At 39.3% G+C, this 25088-nt stretch overlaps 1 protein-coding gene across 1 annotated transcript; it reads left to right on the top strand.

The window, feature by feature from the left end:
* Positions 1–437: 437 nt before the first annotated feature.
* On the top strand, positions 438–22489 carry LOC124568623. The gene is made up of 3 exons (XM_047131055.1): positions 438–1091; positions 1166–1337; positions 22431–22489. Exons 1-3 carry the CDS (start codon positions 438–440, stop codon positions 22487–22489), a joined length of 885 nt encoding a protein of 294 aa, XP_046987011.1.
* Positions 22490–25088: the final 2599 nt, after the last annotated feature.

Genomic DNA, 25088 nt, shown 5'->3' with positions numbered 1-25088 from the left:
GTGTGTCTCAATGCAAACTATGTAAAAAGCTCTTAAGTACTTATTCGGGAACCTCGAGTATGTTACGACATGTGTGCAAATTTGACAAGCAGTTCCCTCACTCCGTAAATATCTTGAAAGAGGACAAAGATTTAGCGGCCGAAAAGTGCGTCGAAATGTGTGCTAAGGACCTGAGACCATTTAGCAGTATAGAGGGAGAAGGATTTCTTAATTTAGGGCAGACACTGATCGACATAGGTAAAAAATATGGCTCAGTTGATATTAAAAATGTTATGCCTTCCCGAGTGACAGTAGCTAGGAAAGCTCAAACCTTAGCTGATAAAGTGCGCAGCAAAATGCTCCCAGATATAGTGCATGCGATTCGTTCTGGTATATGTGCCAGTACAATTGATCTATGGACAGACAATTACAAAGGGGTGCATTACATGTCCGTGACAATGCATTACATAAATTCAGACTGGCGTTTGAATAAATATGTACTAATGTGCTCTGCGTTTCCTGACTGCCCAAAAACTGGCTCGAATATTCGAAACGAGTTGGAAGATGGCTTAGAAACTATGGGTGTTTCTCGTGAAGACATTGCCAAAATTACGTTTGTCACAGACCAGGGCACTAACATTGTCAAAGCTCTCGAAGTATATCAGCGTCTTCCATGCATGGCTCATGGTATAAACACAGTCTTGAAACATGTTCTGAGCGAACAGTTTTTGAAAGAAAATGTTCCAAATATATTAGCCATTCTTAATACAGTGCGGGATACGGTTTCGTACTTCAAGAGAAGAGGTCTCTGTGTGAGACTGAACTCATCTTTAAAGCAGTGGGTTTCAACTCGTTGGAATAGTTATTTTGACATGCTTGTATCAGTCCATTCTCAGACTGATTCAGTGAAGGCTGTTTTACATAATGAAGGTGCCTCTGATAAGATGCTGGGTTATGACCACCATATAACTGGCCAGCTTATAGAATTTCTTAAGCCGTTTAAAGAAGCCACAGTTGATCTAGAGAGTGACAAGGATCCAACCCTACATTTAGTTCTACCGTGGTTTTATGCCTTAAAAACTCACTGTACCGTACGGGATAACGATGAAGAGGTTTGTAATTTTATTCCATTTGAATATTATAGAACCACTTGTGAAATATGTATGTTGAGAAAATGTATTTTCAGGACATGAAACCTTTGAAACAAGCCGCTGATGCCTTCCTAGAACAGAAAATGTGCGTTAGTATGTTGCATAAAATTGCAACGTTTACGGTGGCTAACTACCGCACATTAAGAAAGTTAACCGAGGACGAAAAAATTGAAGTTTACCAAGCAGCACGACAGATGTGTGCTGAAGGTAAGTTCCTAAGATAATGCATATATTCTTCATCTACATGTACATGGTTACTCTGCAAGACACACGCAAGTGCTTCGTTGAGGGTTCATCGAACCACTTTCAACTTATTTGTCTCCTTTTCTCGAATTTCGCGCGGGATAGAACACCTACAGCTCTCCGTCTGAGCGCTGCTTTTTTGTATTTTATTCTGATGATCATTTCTTCCAATGTATATGGGACTCAACAATATCTCTTCGAATTCGGAGGTGTAAGTTGGTGATCGAAATTTCATATATAGATCGCGCCACGTCAAAAAACGCCATTGTTGAAATGATTACCACCCCAACTCTTGTGTAATTTCCGCGACACTCTTTCCCCTGTTTTATGATCATACCAAACCAGCTGCCCTTATTTAAACTCTTTCGACCTCTTCCGTCAATAGTAAGGCTCTCCAACTTCGTAGCAACGCTCCAAAAGAGTGTTTTGTCATTAAAACGCCTACAGCGTTTTCTGTGTGTCCATTCCTATTTAAGTAGGTCGTAATTGTAATCAGAGGTATTAAGTAGAATCTACAGCCTTTAGATTTGACTGGTTGATCTTGTAAACGAAGTTTAACGGACTTAGTTTAGTACACACAGGGATAACCTCGCTCTTGTCATTATTTATTGCCAACTGCTAATTTTCACACCAAAAATATATACCTTATTTAAATCGTCCTGCAGTTAGTTTTGATCTTCTGGTGACTTTACAGGGCGATAAATGATAGCATCATCTAAAACCTATTATAATTTCAACTATGTGTAGTACGATCTTCACATTATTCTGCAAATATTAATTGGAACCTGTACAGTTTCAGTACAAGTGCCCAATCACAGCAACCAAGAAACAAATCCAGGGCCGTACAAAATGGCGAAATTTGAGGACTGGGCAGAAGAGCCTCCTCTCCTACATGATGAAGTCAGCAGATACTTGCATGAACACTGTGTGAACGAGGGAGATATTCTACAGTGGTGGAAAAATGACTCCCAACGACTTCCTCGACTTACGTGTGTGGCAAGAAAAATATTAAATATACCAGCCACTAGTGCGTCTAGTGAGAGAATTTTTACTTGCGCTGGAGACCTAATTAGCGAAAAACGATCACGTCTTAATGCAGACAGACTTAACGATCTCGTCGTAATTAATTCAAACACTAATCAGCAGACACATTGAAAGTACAGTAGAACATTGAACGGGAAACTATGAGTTTGAGCGCAAATTTACTAATTAAGAGTGCAGATTTCTTTCTTGTGCTTTCTGGGCGTCAATTTCTGAGATAGAAATTTTGTAATGCATACAGTTCATTTTTATTTTAGACTAAACTTTTTGATTTCAATCCTTCCAAGTGACATTAATTATTGTTTGTAAACCATTTTCTGTTACTTGGGTTTGCAAAAGTAGCCAAATATTTTTAGGAGTATCTGGTTTGGCCTAAATAATACTTTCAGGGGAACTGAAGGAAAATTTGTAAAGATTTTATGTTGAAAAGTGTTCTGCAAAATAAAATATTCATTTGTGGAGTAAGGCAATACACATTATGAGTTTAAATTACAATTTATTTTGTTGAGTTCCACACACATTGCAAAATGTAATTTTGTTCTTGTATTTCTATATTAAGGGGAATCCCACATGCAGAGTCAAGATGCTGAAGACCTAGACACTACAAATACTCCTAAAATGAAGAGCGTCTTTTTCCATGAATGTATTGTAGTAGGAATATAATGGAAACTCTGAGCCACTCTCCACAGCGTCTATATCTGCGTCATGAGGATTCAGACTCGTCGTTTAGGTCCGTGTTATGAGGGTCTAGAGTCGTCGTTTAGATTTGCATCATGCAAGTAAACACTCGTCGTCTTAGTCTGCATCATGATGGTCCGAAATATGGTCCCTCATGATGCAGACCTAGACTACAAGTGTGGACTCTCATGACGCAAACGTAGGAGCCGCGAAAAATGGCTCAGGGTCGCCATTGTATTCCCAGTACTATAGTTTTTAGACGAACTGGATACGAAACAAGTCCTTCGATTTTGTTAAAATGCATTTTGGCAATTTAGAATGATTTTTCCAACTTCGAATGAATTCACAGAACCAGTAAAATACATCCTGGAAACGTAGTTAAATATTTATATAATTGGTGTCATACTTGGCTGAAACATACTAAAGTTAAAGAATCTAGACTTCCAAAATCTTAATTTGGTTCTCATTGCAGAACAGTGGTTAATAGGGGCGTAGATAATTTATTCTTCTGGGGAGGTGACCAATCTTCTTTTTGGGGGGTGGAGGTTCACTTCTTTAGTACAAATATCCATCCGTTTCGGTGTTGAAAAGTGCAGCACAGACTGCATTGCGTTGCCTGGGCATTTATTTATTCCATACTCTCGTAGTCCATCTTCCCTCCCGTATTTTCTCTCTTTCCATTTAGTCCTCTCCCACTATCTCTTTGATCACCTCCACCCCCCCCCCCCTCCACTCCCCATCCCTTGGCCGGCCGAAGTCGCCAAGCAGTACTAGGCGCTACAGTCTGGAACCGCGCGACCGCTACGGATGCAGGTTCGAATCCCGCCTCGGGCATGGATGTGTGTGATGTCCTTAGGTTAGTTAGGTTTAAGTAGTTCTAAGTTCTAAGGGACTGATGACCTCAGAAGTTAAGTCCCATATTGCTCAGGGCCATTTGAACCATTTTTGAACCCATCCCTTGGCCCATCTCCCCCCCACCCTCTATCCTTCTCCTCGTCCTCTCTCTGTTGGATTCCGCCACCTCAGTTCATCTCCTCTTCACCTATCTATGAAAACTCATATATATCTGTCAACTTTTGTGGTGATCAGTGAATCAGTGTCAAAGTTTATTGCTAGGTAGCCTTTATTGTAATACTTTTTGATACGCAGCATTGATAGTTTTGTTTTCTGGTGCGTAAACAAATGAAGTTGAAGGTGTCCCGACAGGGCAATATGCGACATACAAATAGTCATGTGAAAAACATGATTTTCAAGATTGATGCCACAAACATATAACAACTGCCACTGCGATTTATCTATCGACATGGCAAATGTAAGCTGCACTGGAAATTATAACCGTTTAAAGTCGAATGGCATGTCGGTCGGAATCTTAGTGATATTGGAATCAAACTGTCCTCACCTTTGTACTTTCCTTTTAAAATTGTGGCTTCGATTACGTTGTTCTTTAACTTCTTCCCCGCAAGCCGGGTGCCATTACAAAGACGTGGCTGGTTTACCTTTCGCAACATGATTGCCGATCCGACTTAATTACAGATTGGGAGGCGGTAATCCGGGGAAATCCAGCGAATTTAAAAATTCCGTAGGATAGTTGACTACATCATCTTAGTTAGTAACGGAATAAACCGACTTGTATGTCAGCAATTCGCCAGGTGTCACATTTTGAATCTGAAAATTCATTTCGTTAACATCAAGGTTTTTTGCAGCCAATGTAACACGTTCACTCAACCAAAAATGGTTTGCAACTGTTAAACGACATTTGCTGTGCGCGAATTGTCCAACACGATGACTGTGAATGTGTCAGACAGCTCTCAAATTTCAAAAAGATCATAGACATTTCGTTTAAAAGAAATGTATATATATATATATATATACATTTCTTTTAAACGAAATGTATATATATATATATATATATATATATATATATATATATATACATTTCTTTTAAACGAAATGTCTATGATCTTGAAGAGAGTACCTTACAAAAGATTTTGACATCGTTTGCGGGTTACCATGAAAGTTCACTATGTACGCATGTTTCCATGGAGAAAGTTTTTGAATATTTACATGTGCATGTATATGTATATATATATATATATATATTTATATATGTTTATGTATATATATGTATATGTATATGCATATATATATGTATATATGTATGTATATGTATATATATGTATTTGTCTATGAGTATATATATATATATATATATATATATATATATATATACTTATAGACAAATACATATATATACATATACATACATATATACATATATATGCACATGTAAATATTCAAAAACCTTCTCCATGGAAACATGCATACATAATGAACTTTCATGGTAACCCGCAAACGATGTCAAAATCTTTTGTAAGGTACTCTCTTCAATGTACTGTCCGAAATATTATGTAGACAGTGATGTTCCTCTTGATGGTCAAGTGTGCAAAATTTCTTCAAGATCGGAAAAAAATTGTAGGTTGGTGTAGAGGACTGTGACCTTCCTCTTGGTTTCAAGGTATAGTGTGCAAAATTTCATCAAGATTGTATGCAATACAAACACACGGACACAATGAAAACGCACTTTCAGTTTTTGTCAAATTTTCCAATTTTTCGGTCGATTTTCGAAAAATTTTATTTCGTAAAAACCTTGTCCTGAGAATTACGAACACAGCAAAAAAAATTTAGCCGAACTGGTCCAGGCGTTCTCGAGTTTTACGCTTATCAACACATTTGGCAATTAATTTTTATTTATATAGATAAGAAGCCCGAAATATGCGCGTAAAGGAAGAATATACAAATAAAACCAATATTTTTTTTACCTGAAATTAATACATATATATATAATGTTGGGGTTTGTCTTTTGGTGCTCAGGTAAAATAAAAACTTTTGATTAACGTTCATAATACGACAATGACGCGCGCAGACTAAACGGCTGCGTAGCGCAGCTCAGCAGTAATATGGGCAGGCAAGCAAGTTTCCCGCAGCCTGCCCGGGTTGGGTTCTGCTTGGCTTGGCTGGGAGTGAAGCAGCCTGCCCGTTCTGTTGACAACGAGCGGCGGCCTGCCCGCCTGGCCACCGGGCAAGCATGGGCGGGTTAAAAGCGGGACATGTACACCTCTATTCAGAACAGGTCTCCACCCCCCTTGTACTATTATGAATTCATGGACAGCCCTGCAGTATTCATGGCGTCAGTTCCATAGAGCACTACTTCAGACATTAGTTGAGTTCATGCCACGTCGTGTTGCGACACTTCTGCGTGCTCGCGGTGGCCCTACACGATATTAGGCAGGTGTACCAGTTTCTTTGACTCTTCAGCGTATGTTTCTACGATTAACAAAAGTTAAGATTTGAACCTGCATCCATGATATTAGATCCATACCAATCTCGGCATGCAGAAAAATATTTAATTACATAAAAGTACCTATACAATTGCTGTAAGTAAAAAGTTACGATACTACAATGGCGACATTGTTTTCTTGTTGTAGGAAATACTTATTATATACATTTTCAAATACTGTATTATTGTATTTTTTCATAAACTAATGCTATATTGTTTTTATGTTACATGAGCAATGAGTGGTACACTCATATAAAAGAAAATCTTAATCAGAGACGAGAAAGACGTCAAGGGAATCACGTGATAGATGCAGAATAAAAAGTCGTTACAAAAATTAACATGACGTCCATCGAGGGACCTCAACAAAAAAGTCAGTCCATTTCTTATACTAGTTCATGCATAGGCTTAAGCTTGCATCAGTTTCAGCATTCTTTGCAGTAAAGAAAGTGTGAATGAATTTTCGTTCAAAATGTATCCTTCGCATATGGAATTCAGTCTTTGGATTACTAAATTAGCTACAATTTTTTATGCTTCCTTTACTGACGTAGATACAGCAGATGGGAGTTTGTCTTACTGAATCTCCTCTCTGATTCTTTTTTTTTCTTTTTCAGTCATCAGTCTTCTAACTGGTTGATGCAGCCCTACACGAATTCCTCTCCTGTGCCAATGTCAGAGTAGTACTTGCAACCTACGTCCTCAATTATTTGCTGTCTTCCTCTACAGCTTTTGCTCTCTACAGCTGTAAGTAGGCTGTTTAGGTTTTTTTATTGGTAACGCCACCTCTGTATGAAAATCACTGGCTGTGCTGTGTGCAGTCTGTGGCTGCTTTGCATTGTTGTAATACTCGCCATTGTAGTGTTAGGCAGCTGGCTGTGAACAGCGCGTAGCGTTGCGCAGTTGGAGGTGAGCCGCCAGCAGTGGTGGATGTGGGGAGAGAGATGGCGGAGTTTTGAAATTTGTCATGAACTGATATATTTATATATGATGATATCAAGGTAAATACATTGTTTGTTCTCTATTAATATCTTTCATTTGCTAACTATCCCTATCAGTAGTTAGTGCCTTCCATAGTTTGAATCTTTTATTTAGCTGGCAGTAGTGGCACTCGCTGTATTGCAGTAGCTTGAGCAGCGAAGATTTTTGTGAGGTAAGTGATTTGTGAAAGGTATAGTTTAATGTTAGTCAGGGCCATTCTTTTGTAGGGAATTTTGAAAGCCAGATTGCGTTGCGCTAAAAAATATTGTGTGTCAGGTTAAGCACAGTCATGTATAAATGTTTCAAAGGGGACGTTTCATATGTCGACCCTTAGCCGAGGATACCTCACTGGAATCTTCTGATTTTTTTTCTTGTAGTTTGTGTAATTAGTGTAGATTTTGTTTATTGATAGCGCGTAATCATAGAGAGAATTTCCTTTGTAGTTGTAGTTTTTCATTGTTGTACAGTAAAACAGTTGTGGCATGCATGTAGATTTGCACCAAGTATTTCGCAGCTGCGCTGGCAATTAAGTAGACATTATTTCCATTGCTATGTTATTTTATTTTGCTCTTCAAATTGTGCTTTTCTGTGTTATCGTGTGAAATATTGTGACAATTATGGCGTGTGAAAAACGTAATACTAGGCTCCAAAGTAAACTGAGAAATGACAGTGAAGACGAAAGCAGTGTGTTAGCGCCAAAGAGTAATGAATTAACTAATGTTCAAAGTAGTAATTTGGTAATTGCGCATAGGGAAATGGAGCGGGCGGCAAACAATGGTGTAGACAGTGAAACAGGTAGTGAACAGAGAAGCGTTATTGATCGATTGGTGGGCAACAGCTCGCCTCTGGAATCGGGAATGACAGAACACAATATTGCAAATACTGCAGACTCAGGTTTTGGGTTCTCACCGTTTTCTCAAATGAGTCAAGACACATTTTCCGCTTGTCAAAATGTGAATGTTGCCGGTGCAACTTCACTGCCGAAAAGCACTGAGGAACATGTTTCATACACCAGTGCATTGTTATTACAATTAATGCAACAAATGGGACAAAAGCTTGAAAAGTTAGACACAATGGAACAACACCAGAGACAAACACAGCAACAGTTAGACACAGTGGAACAAAATCTCAAAATGTTAGACACAGTGGAACAAAATCTTAAAAAGTTAGACACAATGGAACAAAATCAGAGACAAACACAGCAACAGTTAGACACACTGGAACAAAATCAGAGACAAACACAGCAACAGCTTCAAAAGTTAGACTCATTGGAACAAACTCTTGAACAAACGCGTGAAGATTTAACTACTGAGTTACATAACATTGAATCGAAATGTCAAAAAGTCTGTAATGACGTAAAAACTCAAATTTGTGAGCATTTTCAACCTATTTTTTCGCGGCATGAAAAGGCATTACAGAATCACGAAGCAGCCATAAAAGAACTGCAAATTATTGTTCATGAAAATCATGAGACCTTGCAAGCTAAATTTGACTCAGTTGCATCTACCGATTCGGTTATGCAACTTACAAAAACTCAGGAAAACTTAAAGAACACAGTAGATTCGATTTCAACACAAATGGACACTCTGAAACTTGGTTCAGAAAAACACATTGAGGAAATGTGTTCACTATCGGAGAAAGTAGCCGAACTTTCGGATCAGTTCACTAACTTATCTACGAAGGTAGATGATAATCTGAACGACACAAAACCGGTAGTCTTTAATGACACAGAAGAGTGCGAACAAATTAGGAAATTCAAACAAAATCAGAATCAAATTAATACGCAACACCAAAGAGAAATCCGGGAAGTACAAGATCAGCTGACTCTGGTAATACAAGAATTACGTATTTCAGAGGCCACTCGCGCTCCAATACGGGAAGAGGGACTTAGAAATACGGAACAACCACAAAATAATAACACAGGACACTTCGGAAGTTATGAAAGAAATTGGCAAGGTGCACCGAATTTTGAAATGGAACCGCCGAAACGACGTAACAATGACCGATATGCGACTCGCCGACATGATGACTTTGACTATAAGCTGTTCATTACTACACGTAAATTCAAAACATTTAAGAATTCTGGCAACGACATTCATCCACAAGCATGGCTCCATCAATTCTCTCATTGTTTTCCTCCCAACTGGTCATTAGAGCACAGATTAGAATTTATGTGTGGCTACTTAGAGAATGAACTAGCTGTAAGAATGCGGTCGGTCATTCACGATTGCCACTGTGAAGGAGAGTTTTACCATGCCTTCCTCTCAGCATATTGGTCTCAGGCCACACAAGACCGAGTAAAACAAAGCATCATAATGATGAAACGTTTCGAACAATCTGAACTTTCCAGTCTTATGAAATATTTTGAAGACATGTTGCACAAGAATCAGTACCTGTCAAACCCATACAGCCCCTCAGAACTTATCCGCATTTGCTTAATCAAATTGCCTGAACATTTACGACACATTATTTTGGCAGGACGTTGCAAAGACGACATTGAAGCTTTTCAGGGACTGTTACAAGAATTGGAAATTGACACTGACAATCGCGGAATGCGGAAACAGGTATACAACAATTACAGGTCACATCCGTCGCAATTCCGCGATGATAGAAATAATAACTGGGCGCGACAAGGCTATTCTCACAACGTAAATCGTGACCAAAACAGACACCACCCGTATGACAACCACTGGCAGAGTAATAGTTACAGAGAAAGATCGCACTTCCGTAATTATGAATATGACAGAGATAACCATAGAAACAGACAATATGGAAACCAAAACAATTATTATCAAGGGAGACAAAATAACTTCAGACGCAACAGTTCAGCGCGCAGTTACGATTCCGGGAGAAATTCTCCACCACATGACCGACAAGAAAGAAACTACAGGAACTACCGACATGACGACAGACGATATGATCGTAACGACAGATCTGAATTGCATCAGAACTGGCGGGATTCGAACAGAGCAGGGCCTTCTCGTCAGAGTGAATTTGTAGAAGTTAGGTCTCCTAATCCCAATAACGACGCGCGCCAACAAAGAGACAGACAATGACTCGCACAGCAGGCAGCTGCGTGCGGCCGCTGGCTCAGGGAAAAATAACAAAGACGCTAGCCTTGAGAAAAGATTTTGCATTCTTTACCGATGTAAACAACATGATAATTGCTTTGAAGTTGAAAGTCTGCGTACTAGGAAGAGTAAAGGATTGCACCACACTTCACATGTAAAACCGCTTACTGAGAGATAATCTGCTTTTTAACTTTGTCTTTGCCTTAAAACTTTTCACTTTACATTACTAGTATGCTTTGAAAGACTTAAGAAACTGTTAACATGCAACAGTGTTTGAAGTTAAATATCCAATCAAGAACCAAGAGAACTTATTTAAATAGAAATTACGAATGCATTGTTATAGTGAACAGACTACACAGTGTTGCATTTGTACATTCTTGCTTGTTAGTTGCACGATTACGTAACGACTATCAGGCTTACATACTTAGGACACATACTGGTACTGCTAATGAGATTTTAATGCAACATTTTGGTTTACTTGCAAATACATTATGGATTCAAGGTGCTTTCTGAGAGATACCAGGTGACACAGTGGTTAGTATATTTGACAGCTACACGACTATATCACGACGCTACTAATGAGTGACAATTTACAATGTTGCTTTTGCGGTGTATCTGTTTTATATCTGCACAGTTTTTCGGCATTATTCAAGAAAGTAAAACATGTTTTAGTAGTAACTTTTGTGGTATAGCAACAATGAGACAGCCTTTTCGTAGCACAACAATACGTTACAGTACAGTACTTTCCTCATCACGGCAATAAGCGTAATAACTAAGATATCTATACGCAAAGCATTTCACTTTTGTGTATCATGAGGTAAGTACATTGACTTTAGCAGAACTTTGCTTACAGAGGACGATAACTACGACACTTCCACAGAGATTATGTTGCAACAAGACGCACATTTGGCGCTACAGTACACGTATTTGAGTGATTAATTTTCTACTTAAAACATTTATTTTTAAAGATTTTTGAATTACAAAGAAAGTTCTCCGTGATACATTTCATTCCATTGCTGTAATCTGTAACACCTGAGGGTATAATTACATTAATCCTCAGGGGGGTACACGCCTACTTCGTGTACCATGTGTTTGGCAAGCACAAGGAACCCTAGCTAATATGGTATTTGCTTATACAACTTTACACATCGGTACCATATTTCTCTAATACACAAATTACACAGCTATCTGATCATTTAACTGAGAGAGACAAACATTTATTTTACTATATCAGTGACAGATGTTTACATAATTACACAGTTGGATAACTTCACACTTATGAAACTGTATTTTGTCTGTACTTTGTGAAATACTCATATTTTTTCGGAACCATTGTGATACTATGAGAGCTTTGAATGATATATTTGGTAAGGGAGCATGATTTTAAAGTACGTTTGAGGCAGATGACACTTTTGACATGAGCAGAGAATTTTTTTAATTATTGGAGGAAGCTACGACGATTTTGAGATTTGACTGAGGTGTTATGATGTTATTTTTACGACGACGATGTGTATTATGCTGCTGAGGTATGTTTATGATTAATAGGCTGAGGCTATATGAGTTATTTGATTATGCTTCATATTTATAATGACGAAATATTGACGAGTGTCGATGGATACGTATATGTGTAATAAGGTAAGGAGTAATGAATAGTGGGTAGGGACTCTTGACTTGTGAAAAAGGATGTTGGAAACCAAGAATCGTACTTTAAGAGTTATGAAGTGTGTGTAAATGCGTGAATGTATCACAATGCCGGCAAAAATTTTTTGGACAACGTTATATTCATAGGATTTTCTTTCTACAGATTTGCAACGCTAATTCTTGACCTGTGAAATATTTTTATGTGAGACTGTCACTGTAGCGGAAACTGGTGTCGTAAATATTTCCGTAAGAAAGTTAAGTGACCACCTGCACGTAATGCGTCGTGGGCACGCAGCTGTGTCAAACACCTGGAGAACAAGCCATTAGGGTGTGCCTTTCCGGAAGCACAGGTAGAAAAAAAAAAAGGAAAAAAGGCAGGCCTTTATCCTCGCCATTGGCATTCCTTTAGAGAAAATATTGCAAATGCGACACCCTCATTACTTCCATTAACCTTGCTATTGACATTCCTTTGTAGAAAGCATCGCAAATATTACACGCTCATTACCTGAAAACATATGATTACTCGTACTTTTTGCTAATTACTGCAATGCTTATGAATTGATGGGAAATATTCGTACATCTGCACACCTGATTATGACAAGTGTCTTTCTATGAGAGTTGAGAGCTACTGACTTACGAAATGCCACATGACTATTGAATGATATTTTTATGCTTTGCTTTTCGTAGTTGCTTATTTCACTTGATATCTGGTTTCCAGCTGTGTTGCAGCATTGCTTTTATAAAATAAAATGCATTTGCTAATGTGAACACTTTCTGTCAACAGATCTATTAAATAATTATTTTATGATCCACATTCTTTAAAAAAGGAGCACTTGGAAAGGAAAGAACAATAAGAAGGAACTAGTAACAGTAACACATAATTTTCTTTTCAAGTACATGGTAATATTTCTTTTTACAATCAGTTGTTATGGTGCACCACTATAATTACATAGACATTAAGATATGATTATACATTTCCCTTATCTGCATTGTTGTTTTTACTGTAATATTTTTTCTGCTTGAGCTTTGTCATGTATAGATATAAGTTTTATATTTTTTATATTTTTTACATTTGCTGCTGCTGTTTGCCAGGCATAGTGCTACTGAATTTTAAATTGTGTTACTCTGTTAAGCTAATTTTACTACTGACTTATTTTTCTTGCTACTGTACATTGGCTCATATTAGTTGTAATGTTGCATTGCTTGGTAATTTATATTTACTGTAGCTTGCTTTGCAATTTTCCATTTTTTTGCATTGCTGTTTGTGTTAATTTGTTATGTGCTGCTGCATTGCCTCGTCCCTTAGTTTAGCATCTGAGCTCAGTAGATTTAAGTTGGCTTAAGAGGGGTAGACTATATAAGAAACTAACTATGATGACTTGGAAGAAATGCATTGAGAAGCTATCAGAAAATGGTCTGGCAAAATAAAAAGCATACTGTACAGTGGAGAAAAACTATTATTGACAGAGGATGTGAACAGAATACAGAAAGCAGAGAGAAAAACTATTTTTGACAGAGGATGTGAACATAAATACAGAAAGCATGCTTAGATAGAATTTTTTTTGGTGGAAACAAAGGATGAAATAAGAGGAAAGATGAAAGATATATGAAGTTTTGGGTTGGACTGCAGTACCAAATGTTACACTGAAAACGAACCCTATCCTTTCCTATTGGTGTTATCCCACTATGTGTATATGTACCCTTGTGTATTTGTCTTTTTCCTGTCTTTATGTGTTTAGCTAATAAGATTTATGTTGTAGAATTTTTCAAATACTATGTTATTTTCTTTGTAAAGATGTTTAGACATTATTTATTCTGTTCTGATTTAATGCTCATGTGTGAAATTAATGTTTCGAAAACTATTCTCATTATTTTATATATTCACTTATGTCGTAATTCCTGTAACACTGATGTATATGTTATTTCGATTCTTTTGTAAAGCCTGTACTACAAATGTTATCTGTATTGTTATGTTTTTAATGATGTATTCTGTACCTTTGTTATTGTATTCTCATGTTATAAAATTGTAATTGACACCAGTTTATCAAACTAAGTAACTTGTAAGCATTCATTTCACTGCACACATTTCCGTTGGTCATAGTATATGGACAATATGTGAGAAGTAGGGACTGTTAGTGTTTCCACGTGTGTTAATAATTCAGCAAGGGACTGGATAACAGCATTGCTGGTTCTAAGGACAATTCCAAACACTTTGTGAGTGCACAAGTGGTGGTTTATGGACTTGCTATATTCTCTGCAAGACTCTTCGATGGTGATTGTGCACCTGCACAGTCGCAACAGATGGCTGCTGGCCATTTCTACAAGGACTACAGTGGGTCTACACCTTTGCTGACTCACCAGTACCATTATTTCTACAAGGACTGCAGTGGGTCTGCACCTCTGGTGGCCCACCAATACCGTAATCTCTACCAGGACTACAGTGGGTCTGCTCTGTGATGACCTACCTACCAATACTCTTCAAAATTTCGACTGACTCTGCTGTGGGTTTGCTCTGTTGTGACCCAATACTTGTCTGCATGTCGAGAGTCAGCACTGTCTTTCCGTTGGAAGGACAACACTACTTCTTCAAGACTGCATGGAAATCCACTACTTCCGTGTGCATTTTCTTTTACTGCTCAGACTTTGAGAAAAACACTGCTATTCTCCTGTTATGTACGGTTAGGACTGTCTTTATGAACTGTGAGACAATTTTAGCTTTTGACCAACATTGTATCAATAAGTGTGTGCATTTGATTTCTTTGTTATTGTAATTATGAAAAAAATTTTTCAAATTTGTATTGGCCACTGCCCAATCCAATTTGTAAAATTTTTTGTGGGGAGCATGGGGGCTATGTAAGTAGGCTGTTTAGGTTTTTTTATTGGTAACGCCACCTCTGTATGAAAATCACTGGCTGTGCTGTGTGCAGTCTGTGGCTGCTTTGCATTGTTGTAATACTCGCCATTGTAGTGTTAGGCAGCTGGCTGTGAACAGTGCGTAGCGTTGCGCAGTTGGAGGTGAGCCGCCAGCAGTGGTGGATGTGGGGAGAGAGATGGCGGAGTTTTGAAATTTGTCATGAACTGATATATTTATATATGATGATATCAAGGTAAATACATTGTTTGTTCTCTATTAATATCTTTCATTTGCTAACTATCCCTATCAGTAGTTAGTGCCTTCCATAGTTTGAATCTTTTATTTAGCTGGCAGTAGTGGCACTCGCTGTATTGCAGTAGCTTGAGCAGCGAAGATTTTTGTGAGGTAAGTGATTTGTGAAAGGTATAGTTTAATGTTAGTCAGGGCCATTCTTTTGTAGGGAATTTTGAAAGTCAGATTGCGTTGCGCTAAAAAATATTGTGTGTCAGGTTAAGCACAGTCATGTATAATTGTTCAAAGGGGACGTTTCACAGCTCGCTCTAGTACTATGGAAGCCATTCCCTAATGTCTTAACAGATGTCCTAATATCCTGTCCCTTCTCCTTGTCGGTGTCTTCCACGCATCCCTTTCCTCTCTGATTCTGTGCAGAAGCACCTCATTTCTTACTTTATCAATCCACCTAATTTTAAAAAAATAGTTCAAATAGCTCTAAGCACTATAGGACTTAACATCTGAGGTCATCAGTCCCCTAGACTTAGAACTACTTAAACCTAACTAAACTAAGGACATCACACACATCCATGCCTGAGGCTGGATTCGAACCTGCGACCGTAGCAGCAGCGCACTTAATTTTCAACATTCGTCTGTATGACCACATATCATATGTTTCGATTTTCTTCTGTTCCGGTTTTCCCACAGTCCATGTTTCACTACCATATAATGCTGTGCTCCAAACGTACATTCTCAGAAATTTCTTCCTGAAATTACGATGTATATTTGATACTAGTAGACTTCTCTTGGCCAAAAACGACCCTTTTTTGAAATGCTGGTCTACTTTGGATGTCCTTCTTGCTCCATCCGTCATGTTTATTTTGCTGTCTGGGTAGAAGAATTCCTTAACTTCATCTACTTCGTGACCGTCAATCCTGATGTTAAGTTTCTCGCTGTTCTCGTTTCTGCTACATCTCATTAGTTTGTTCTTTCTTCGATTTACTCTCAATCAGTAGTCTGTACCCATTAGACTGTTCATTCCATTCACCAGATCATATAATTCTCCTTCACTTTCACTCAGGATAGCAATCTCATCAGCGAATTTTATCACTGATATGCTTTCAGCTTGAATTTCAATTCCATTCCGGAACTTTCTGTTATTTCCATGATTGCTTTTGGATGTACAGACTGAACAGTAGGGGCAAAAGACTACGCCCTATCTTACACCCTTTTTAATCCGAGCACTTCGTTCCTGGTCGTTCACTCTTGTTATTCCCTCTTGGCTCGTATACATATCGTATATTACTTGTCTCTCCCTATAGCGTGCCCCTATTTTACTTAGAATTTCGAACATCTTGCACCATTTTGTCGAACACTTTATCCAAGTCGGCAAATTCTATGAATGTGTCCTGATTTTTCCTTAGTCTTGCAACCTCAATTTCCTTTTCCAATCTTCTGTGTATTATTCTTCTTAGTAATTGGGTGCATGAGATGTCAAGCTGATTGTGCGATAATTCTCGCACTTGACAGCTCTTGCAATCTTCGGAGTTGTGTGGATGGTATTTTTCCGAAAGTGAGATGGCATATCGCAAGACTCATACATTCTAGACACCAACGTAAATAATCGTTTTGTTGCCAGTTCCCCCAATCATTTTAGAAATTCTGATGTAATGTTATCCATCCCTCCTGCCTTATTTGATCTTAAGTGCTCCAAAGCTCTCTTAAATTCTGATTCTAATATTAGATCCTTTATCTTTTCTAAATCGACTCCTGCTTTTTCTTCTATCTCATAAGACAAGTCCTCCCTCTACAGGCTTAAAAAATTATATGTGGCCCTCAACTACGTATGCTCAGACTAAAAGGGTAAATATTAAAGATTTTGGCTGGTTTCATTGTCTAGGGGCTGGGATACGTAGTTGCCGCACTACAAGCGCCAAATACTGCTGAGTCTACAGTATACAATATGAATATACACATTGATCGAATGGTCGAAGGTTACCATCACTTGGCAATTGCGAATTTTGAATGTAACACAGAAATTTATAAATAAAAGATTGCAATTAAATAAAATCTGCAGGTACTATGCTTAACGACTTTAAATGATGAGTACGAGAGCAGAAGTACCTACAAGAATGCCGTTTATTACTGCAAAACACTTGTTGGTGTCGATGGTCCAGCAATTAAATAACATTTAAGTTGAATAACAGGTAAACAATAGATTCCTACTCCATGTAATTAGTTATGAACAACAACATAGCTCGCGAGATATTCACTTCTAAACGCATACTACGTCTTCACTGCAGAAGCCACAGAAATCTCACAAGTGCACAAGTCGGCACTACGAAATATTTCTATCCCCCGCGACTACGCGCAAACTGCTCAACACTCTCCAAGTATTTCCTGCGACCGTCCGTCGCGCCTTCCCGTCCAGCACTCCCCGGTGTCCCGTGCGACCCGATGCTCCTTCTCCACCTCCATACAGTCTCCCCATTCCTCGGTAGTCGCCTACCGTAGTAACGAGCGCTGTGATTGGCTAGAGCGCTCCTGCCATGTCTCCAAGCCAAAGCACACTCACAAACATACTGAAACACACACGGAATATTTGATTTTCATTTAAATAACTTGAAATTAAATATATATTCCTACAGCTGGACCATAAACGCGCTCTAGCACACATTATTAAATACATAAACAAATTAAATAAACATATATCAAAGGAATAGAACCAATAGTAGGCCACTAGCCCAATGTCTCTGTGCTTTCTAAAACACAGTAAATATTTGACCAATTACTTCATGAATAGTATATATCGGATATAAACAAAGACATTGATGAAGAAATATATTTATAAGCATGCTGCTACCGTTTTTTCGTGTAACTGTGGGGTACTTATGGCCTGACGCGATCAACAGTAATCGACCAATTTGACCTCCAATACCTCATGTACTATTCAAGTTACATGCCTGTAATTCATACCAATTTAGGTTTACACTAATAGCTTTCTAAAGACACATCGATCGTCAAAATCGGATGAACCATTTAGATTTTGGAAATTCGTTGCTGGGTGTTACTTGTATAATTTACAGTCAGATACTAAACTTTAAACTAATAAAGATATTTAAAATCTGATTACACGTCAGAAACGTCGTGCAAATAATAGTAATGTGTGTGTTTCTTTCTGAGGTATCATGATTCCTCTGGCTACTACTCATTTCTGCATGAACTGTGAAATGTCTGCCATTACGGTTTCGCAAAGTCCGCCATCTTTGGCACTCCCCTCATACAAATCTTCTTCATCGACACAAAGCACAGTCCTCGACACAGCGTCAACGTGGTATTCCAAGCCACGCGGTCGGCCTCTTCCCCTCTTGCTCCAGCTGATGTTCGGCACCACGCGATTGCTGAGGAGCCCCAGCTTGCTGAGCGGCCCGTGGGGCTACGCCAACTCCGAGTTTAGAATATTTCCAGAGCGCCACGACTTGCCAGTTACCTGCACCGCTCACAGAGGCCTTCAATATACCCTTTCCACATGTGCGCTGTCTCATCTGCATTGAACAGGGGAATTCCCGTTGCACTCTTAATGTTACCAACCTTGCTTTTAATGTCACCAAAGGTTGTTTTGACTTTCCTGTCTGGTGAGTCAGTCCTTCTGACAATCATTTCTTTTTCGATTTGTTCACTTTTTATATGCAGATGTTTCAATTTAGCTTCCTTGCACTTCCTATTTATTTCATTCCTCAGTGACTTGTATATCTGTATTCCTTTATTTGTGTGAACATTTTTGTACTTCCTTCTTTCATCGAGCCACTGAAGTATTTCTTCTATTACCCATGGTTTCTTCACAGTTATCTTCTTTGTACCTATGTTTTTCTTTCCATCTTCTGTGATTGTCCTTTTTAGAGATGTCCATTCCTCTTCAGCTGTACTGCCTACTGTGCTGTTCCTTATTGCTGCACCAATACCCTTAGAGAACTTCAAGCGTGTCTCGTCATTTCTTAGTACTTCTTTGCATATTGATTCTTCCTGACTAATCTCTTAAATTTCAGCCTACTCTTTATCACTACTGCATTGTGATCTGAGTCTATATCTGCTACTGGGTACGACTTACAATCTATTATCTGATTTCGGAATCTCTGTCTGACCGTGATGTAACCTGACTGAAATCTTCTCGTATCACCCGGCCTTTTCCTAGTACACCTCATTCTCTCGTGATTCTTGAATAGTACTGTATTAGGCTTTCAGTTTCCTCATATACTTTCTCTTTCTCTACATCTTCAGATTTCGATGTCAGCATATGTAGCTGTCCTATGGTTGTCGTGTCGGTTTTCTGTTCATTCCGATAAAAACAATCCTATCACTGAAATGTTCAGAGTAATATAATGTCTGCCCTACCTTTCTATTTACAACCAATCCTACTCCCGTTGTACCATTTTCTGCTGCTGCTGATACTGCCCTATGTTAATTTGACCAGAAATGCTCGTCTTCTTACCATTTCACTTCACTGTCTCCTACTACATCTAGATTGAGCGTTTGCAATTCCCTTTTTAGATTTTCTAGCTTCTTACCACCTTCGAGCTTCTGACACCCCACGCCCTGACTCGTAGAACGTTATCTTTTCGTTGGTTGTTCAGTCTTTTCCTCATGGTCACCTCTCCTTTGGCAGCCCCCTCCCGAAGATCCGAGAGGTAATCAAGACCGTTTTTGAATTACAGGTCACATGTCCTGTGGATACATATTGTGTGTCTTTAGTGCAGTGGTTTCTGTCGCCTTCTGTATCCTCACACCATTGATCATTTCTTTTTCTTCCGGCTTGAGGGGCAATTTCCCATCCGAATGACAAGAGTGCCCTGAACCCTCTGTCCGCTCTTCCGCCCTCCTTAATAAGGCCGTTGACAGAATGATGGTGACTTCTCTTGCCGGAAGTCTTCGGCCGCCATTGCCGATTATTAACCAATATTTAAGCCGTGGCGGGCTTCGAACGCGGGACTGAAGACGTTTTTATTAGTAAACACAAAGTCTACGTCCAGACCACCGGTTTACCATACCGCTATACGTTTCGAATATTATACCGGTACTATTTGAGAAACTTGCTCGTTTAAAAATGCGTTTAGTATTATTAGTGCAACATAATATTTATAAACTGTGTGGTGACTGTTCTAATGTGTTCATTAACTTAAGTTATTACTTAAATAATTATTTTGTACTATCGTGTGGCAACAGAGAGGTTTTAAGTGCAGTACGGATAAATTGCATACATCATTAGCAATATGCCTAAATGGGGATCATGGATTAAACGAATGTGCACGAATATCAACTTATCCTAAATAAAAACGTATTAGTGGACCATATTCTTACTTTTGAAGAGATGATATTCGTTTAAGGTATGTCACTTTCGATACTAATGAAGGAAACGGATTGCTCAACAATTTCAATGCAGAAGAACCCATGTTATGCAGAAAGTGGGAAGAAGGTTTCCATCAAAAAAACATCGTCTAATTCGAGGGAAAGGTCGAAAGCTCCAAACGAAACTCATTCGTAAAGTAGACGAATGGTCTAGCGAGTTGTGCGAGTAAGATCGAATGGAAGAAATGATCAGTTGCATGACATGCAAATCGTGGACTCATGTAAATTGTGAATTGGTGGGGCAAGGAAGAAAAAAGTTATAGCCTGCAGATAGCGGTATAATAACTAAAAGTGTGAAACATTTTCTTAAACTTTCATTACATTACATTAGTAAATGTCTTTAAACAGAAGGGCGTAATTTATAAGGGTGATACAATATATACACCCACCGGTGGAAATATGGAAACTACACTCCTGGAAATGGAAAAAAGAACACATTGACACCGGTGTGTCAGACCCACCATACTTGCTCCGGACACTGCGAGAGGGCTGTACAAGCAATGATCACACGCACGGCACAGCGGACACACCAGGAACCGCGGTGTTGGCCGTCGAATGGCGCTAGCTGCGCAGCATTTGTGCACCGCCGCCGTCAGTGTCAGCCAGTTTGCCGTGGCATACGGAGCTCCATCGCAGTCTTTAACACTGGTAGCATGCCGCGACAGCGTGGACGTGAACCGTATGTGCAGTTGACGGACTTTGAGCGAGGGCGTATAGTGGGCATGCGGGAGGCCGGGTGGACGTACCGTCGAATTGTTCAACACGTGGGGCGTGAGGTCTCCACAGTACATCGATGTTGTCGCCAGTGGTCGGCGGAAGGTGCACGTGCCCGTCGACCTGGGACCGGACCGCAGCGACGCACGGATGCACGCCAAGACCGTAGGATCCTACGCAGTACCGTAGGGGACCGCACCGCCACTTACCAGCAAATTAGGGACACTGTTGCTCCTGGGGTATCGGCGAGGACCATTCGCAACCGTCTCCATGAAGCTGGGCTACGGTCCCGCACACCGTTGGGCCACCTTCCGCTCACGCTCCAACATCGTGCAGCCCGCCTCCACTGGTGTCGCGAAAGGCGTGAATGGAGGGACGAATGGAGACGTGTCGTCTTCAGCGATGAGAGTCGCTTCTGCCTTGGTGCCAATGATGGTCGTATGCGTGTTTGGCGCCGTGCAGGTGAGCGCCACAATCAGGACTGCATACGACCGAGGCACACAGGGCCAACACCCGGCATCATGGTGTGGGGAGCGATCTCCTACACTGGCCGTACACCACTGGTGATCGTCGAGGGGACACTGAATAGTGCACGGTACATCCAAACCGTCATCGAACCCATCGTTGTACCATTCCTAGACCGGCAAGGGAACTTGCTGTTCCAACAGGACAATGCACGTCCGCATGTATCCCGTGCCACCCAACGTGCTCTAGAAGGTGTAAGTCAACTACCCTGCCCAGCAAGATCTCCGGATCTGTCCCCCATTGAGCATGTTTGGGACTGGATGAAGCGTCGTCTCACGCGGTCTGCACGTCCAGCAGGAACGCTGGTCCAACTGAGGCGCCAGGTGGAAATGGCATGGCAAGCCGTTCCACAGGACTACATCCAGCATCTCTACGATCGTCTCCATGGGAGAATAGCAGCCTGCATTGCTGCGAAAGGTGGATATACACTGTACTAGTGCCGACATTGTGCATGCTCTGTTGCCTGTGTCTATGTGCCTGTGGTTCTGTCAGTGTGATCATGTGATGTATCTGACCCCAGGAATGTGTCAATAAAGTTTCCCCTTCCTGGGACAATGAATTCACGGTGTTCTTATTTCAATTTCCAGGAGTGTACATTCTCAATTTGTATTACTTGCAGATGTTTGGAAAATTAAGAATTGTGTAATTCATGAAAAAAATATTGTGTGTCAGTTTAGTGTTGATCAGAATAAGTAAAGAGAGTAATGTCTGAGTACGTTCTGTTTTGCTCAGCTGTTTGAAAATCAAATAACGTAAGGGGTTTACCAGCACAGTAATTCATGAATTCATGAACCGATGAATTCATGAATTCATGAATTACTGTGCTGGTAAACCCCTTACGTTATTTGATTTTCAAACAGCTGAGCAAAACAGAACGTACTCAGACATTACTCTCTTTACTTATTGTGATCAACACTAAACTGACACATAATATTTTTAGCGCAACGCAATCTGACTTTCAAAAATCCCTACAAAAGAATGGTCCTGACTAACAATAACCTATACCTTTCATGAATCACTTACCTCACAAAAATCTTCGTTAGTCAAACTACTGCAATACAGCGAGCGCCAATACTGCCAGCTAAATAAAAGATTCTAACTACTGAAGGCACTAACTACTGATAGGCATAGTCAGCAAATGAAAGATGTTGATAGAGAACAAACAATGTACTTTCCTTAATAATGTTCAAAAGTCATTATATACATTTTATATATATATATATATATATATATATATATATATATATATTAGTTCATAATATCCAGTATTACAAATTTACTCTTTCTGGCGGACGCACGTCCAGATCGTCCGCTCTTAAAATTCTGCATCTCTCTCCCCACATCCACCACTGCTGGCGTCTCACCACCAACTGCGCAACGCTACGCGCTGTTCACATACAGCTGCCCAACAATTCAATAGCAAATATTCCAACAATGCAAACCAGCCACAGACTTCACACAGCACAGTCAGTGATTTTCATACAGAGCGCTACGTGGCATTACCAACATAAAAACCTAAACAGCCTACTTACATATGTTCCAACAATTAAGAAAAGCTACGATTTGAAGCAGCATTTATGATACGAGATCAGTGCCTATTCTGGCACACAGCAAATAATTAGATAAAAGTATCTATAAAACTGTAGTAAGTAAAAAACTGAAATACTACATCGTACACAATGAAATCCCCAGAGTAACGTAGAATGCCACTATAAAATGATAAAGTGGAGGCGGGATGCACTATTCTGCTAACGCCATTGGTGTATGTACCAGTTCTGTAGACGAGTACCTACAACCAAACAAAGAAACATTAGTTACGAAATTTTAGTTTTTTTCGTAGTGATAATTCAGATATTATGAATACCCCTCGTTCTAAAGGATTGTGTTGTTGTAACCAACCTTTAGACCATCTTCTCCCTGAACCATGGGGTGTCTTGGCACCTATAGCAGGTCACGTTGGAGATGGTGGTTATCTCTGAAACAAAAGGTTTGCGGTTATACCGGTTTTATTCGTCTCCAGTTTAACATGGCTGTTAGACCCGCTCTAAACAGCCAATTTCTAAAATAACCGATTTTCGGTATTTTGTTGCTATTATTTGTACAAATAAACGTACATCGAACAAGGATTGAAAAATTCTGAGACGACCTTGGCCTTTCGCATTATGTGGTCCAAGATACATAGAATCAAATTATCCAAATAGATAAATAAATGAAAACTTCGCCCGTCGACTGTTTGTTCTGTTTCTCGGGTTGAAAACTACAGAACATTCACAAGTATTTTCCTACCGATTCTAACTTTAAAAATCCCAGCCCAAAAATCATATTGTAACTGGGCACCGTAACACTATTTGAGAATGAAGAGTAATCAGTGTTGAAGGAAGAAAACTGAAGTTTGAGGACCCCGTTTTATTGTTAAGTTGACACAACGAGCTGTTCAGCTACTTTCTATTTTTACTAAAACAGTCAATGAATCGTTAAGGTGTTAATTTATTACTGTTAATATAACTTCCTTTCTCTTTTGTTACTTCATAGAATGGATAGACAGTTAACAAGCTTTTTAGTAGTATTTGTAGTGTTCTTTTATTAATTATTTCGAATGAAATATCTGTTTATTAGTGAAATATATTTGTTTACTTATGAATGAGAACTTGAATACGATTGATTTTTATTTACAAAACCAAAAATGCTGTTTCAAAGCATCCAACTGAACAATTTAAGTAATAGACAAAATACAGCATTTACCAGGAACAACAGCATAACAATAGTTAAAACTTCGATAAGGAGTTAATTAATTAGTCAATATTTACTGTCCAATCTGTTCATAAATACTCTTCCTGCAATGTATTGATCTGTAAGCTGACTCCCTTAATCAATATTATTCAAAGACAATACCAATCTTTTAGAAGCCTCAGAACTTCCTACTGTAATCATTTTTAAAAACAAGTTTTATTTAAAAACTAAAAGTTTTAGCGTTACTGTTATGGAAAATTGATACATCAGTTTTAGAGCCGGTTATTATTAAAAAATAAAAATACCTGTTATAACTGACCAACGGCCTTGCTGCAGTGGTAACATCGGTTCCCCTCAGATCACCGAAGTTAAGCGCTGTCGGACTGGGCTAGCACTTGGATGGATGACCATCCGGTCTGCCGAGCGCTGTTGGAAAGCGGGGTGCACTCAGCCCTTGTGAGGCAAACTGAAGAGCTACTTGACTGAGAAGTAGCGGCTCCGATCTCGTAAACTGA

Source organism: Schistocerca americana, chromosome 1 (genome assembly GCF_021461395.2).
Source record: "Schistocerca americana isolate TAMUIC-IGC-003095 chromosome 1, iqSchAmer2.1, whole genome shotgun sequence".
NCBI classification, from domain to species: domain Eukaryota; kingdom Metazoa; phylum Arthropoda; class Insecta; order Orthoptera; family Acrididae; genus Schistocerca; species Schistocerca americana.
Note: the sequence above shows the minus strand (reverse complement) of the source record. Positions and strands in the feature narration are given on the sequence as shown.

Coding starts and splice junctions, on each gene's coding strand:
- LOC124568623 (XM_047131055.1), top strand. CDS start 438: ATGCATTACATAAATTCAGACTGGCGTTTGAATAAATATGTACTAATG. Junction 1,092..1,165: donor TACGGGATAACGATGAAGAG/GTTTGTAATTTT, acceptor ATGTATTTTCAG/GACATGAAACCTTTGAAACA. Junction 1,338..22,430: donor ACGACAGATGTGTGCTGAAG/GTAAGTTCCTAA, acceptor TTCAATTTCCAG/GAGTGTACATTCTCAATTTG.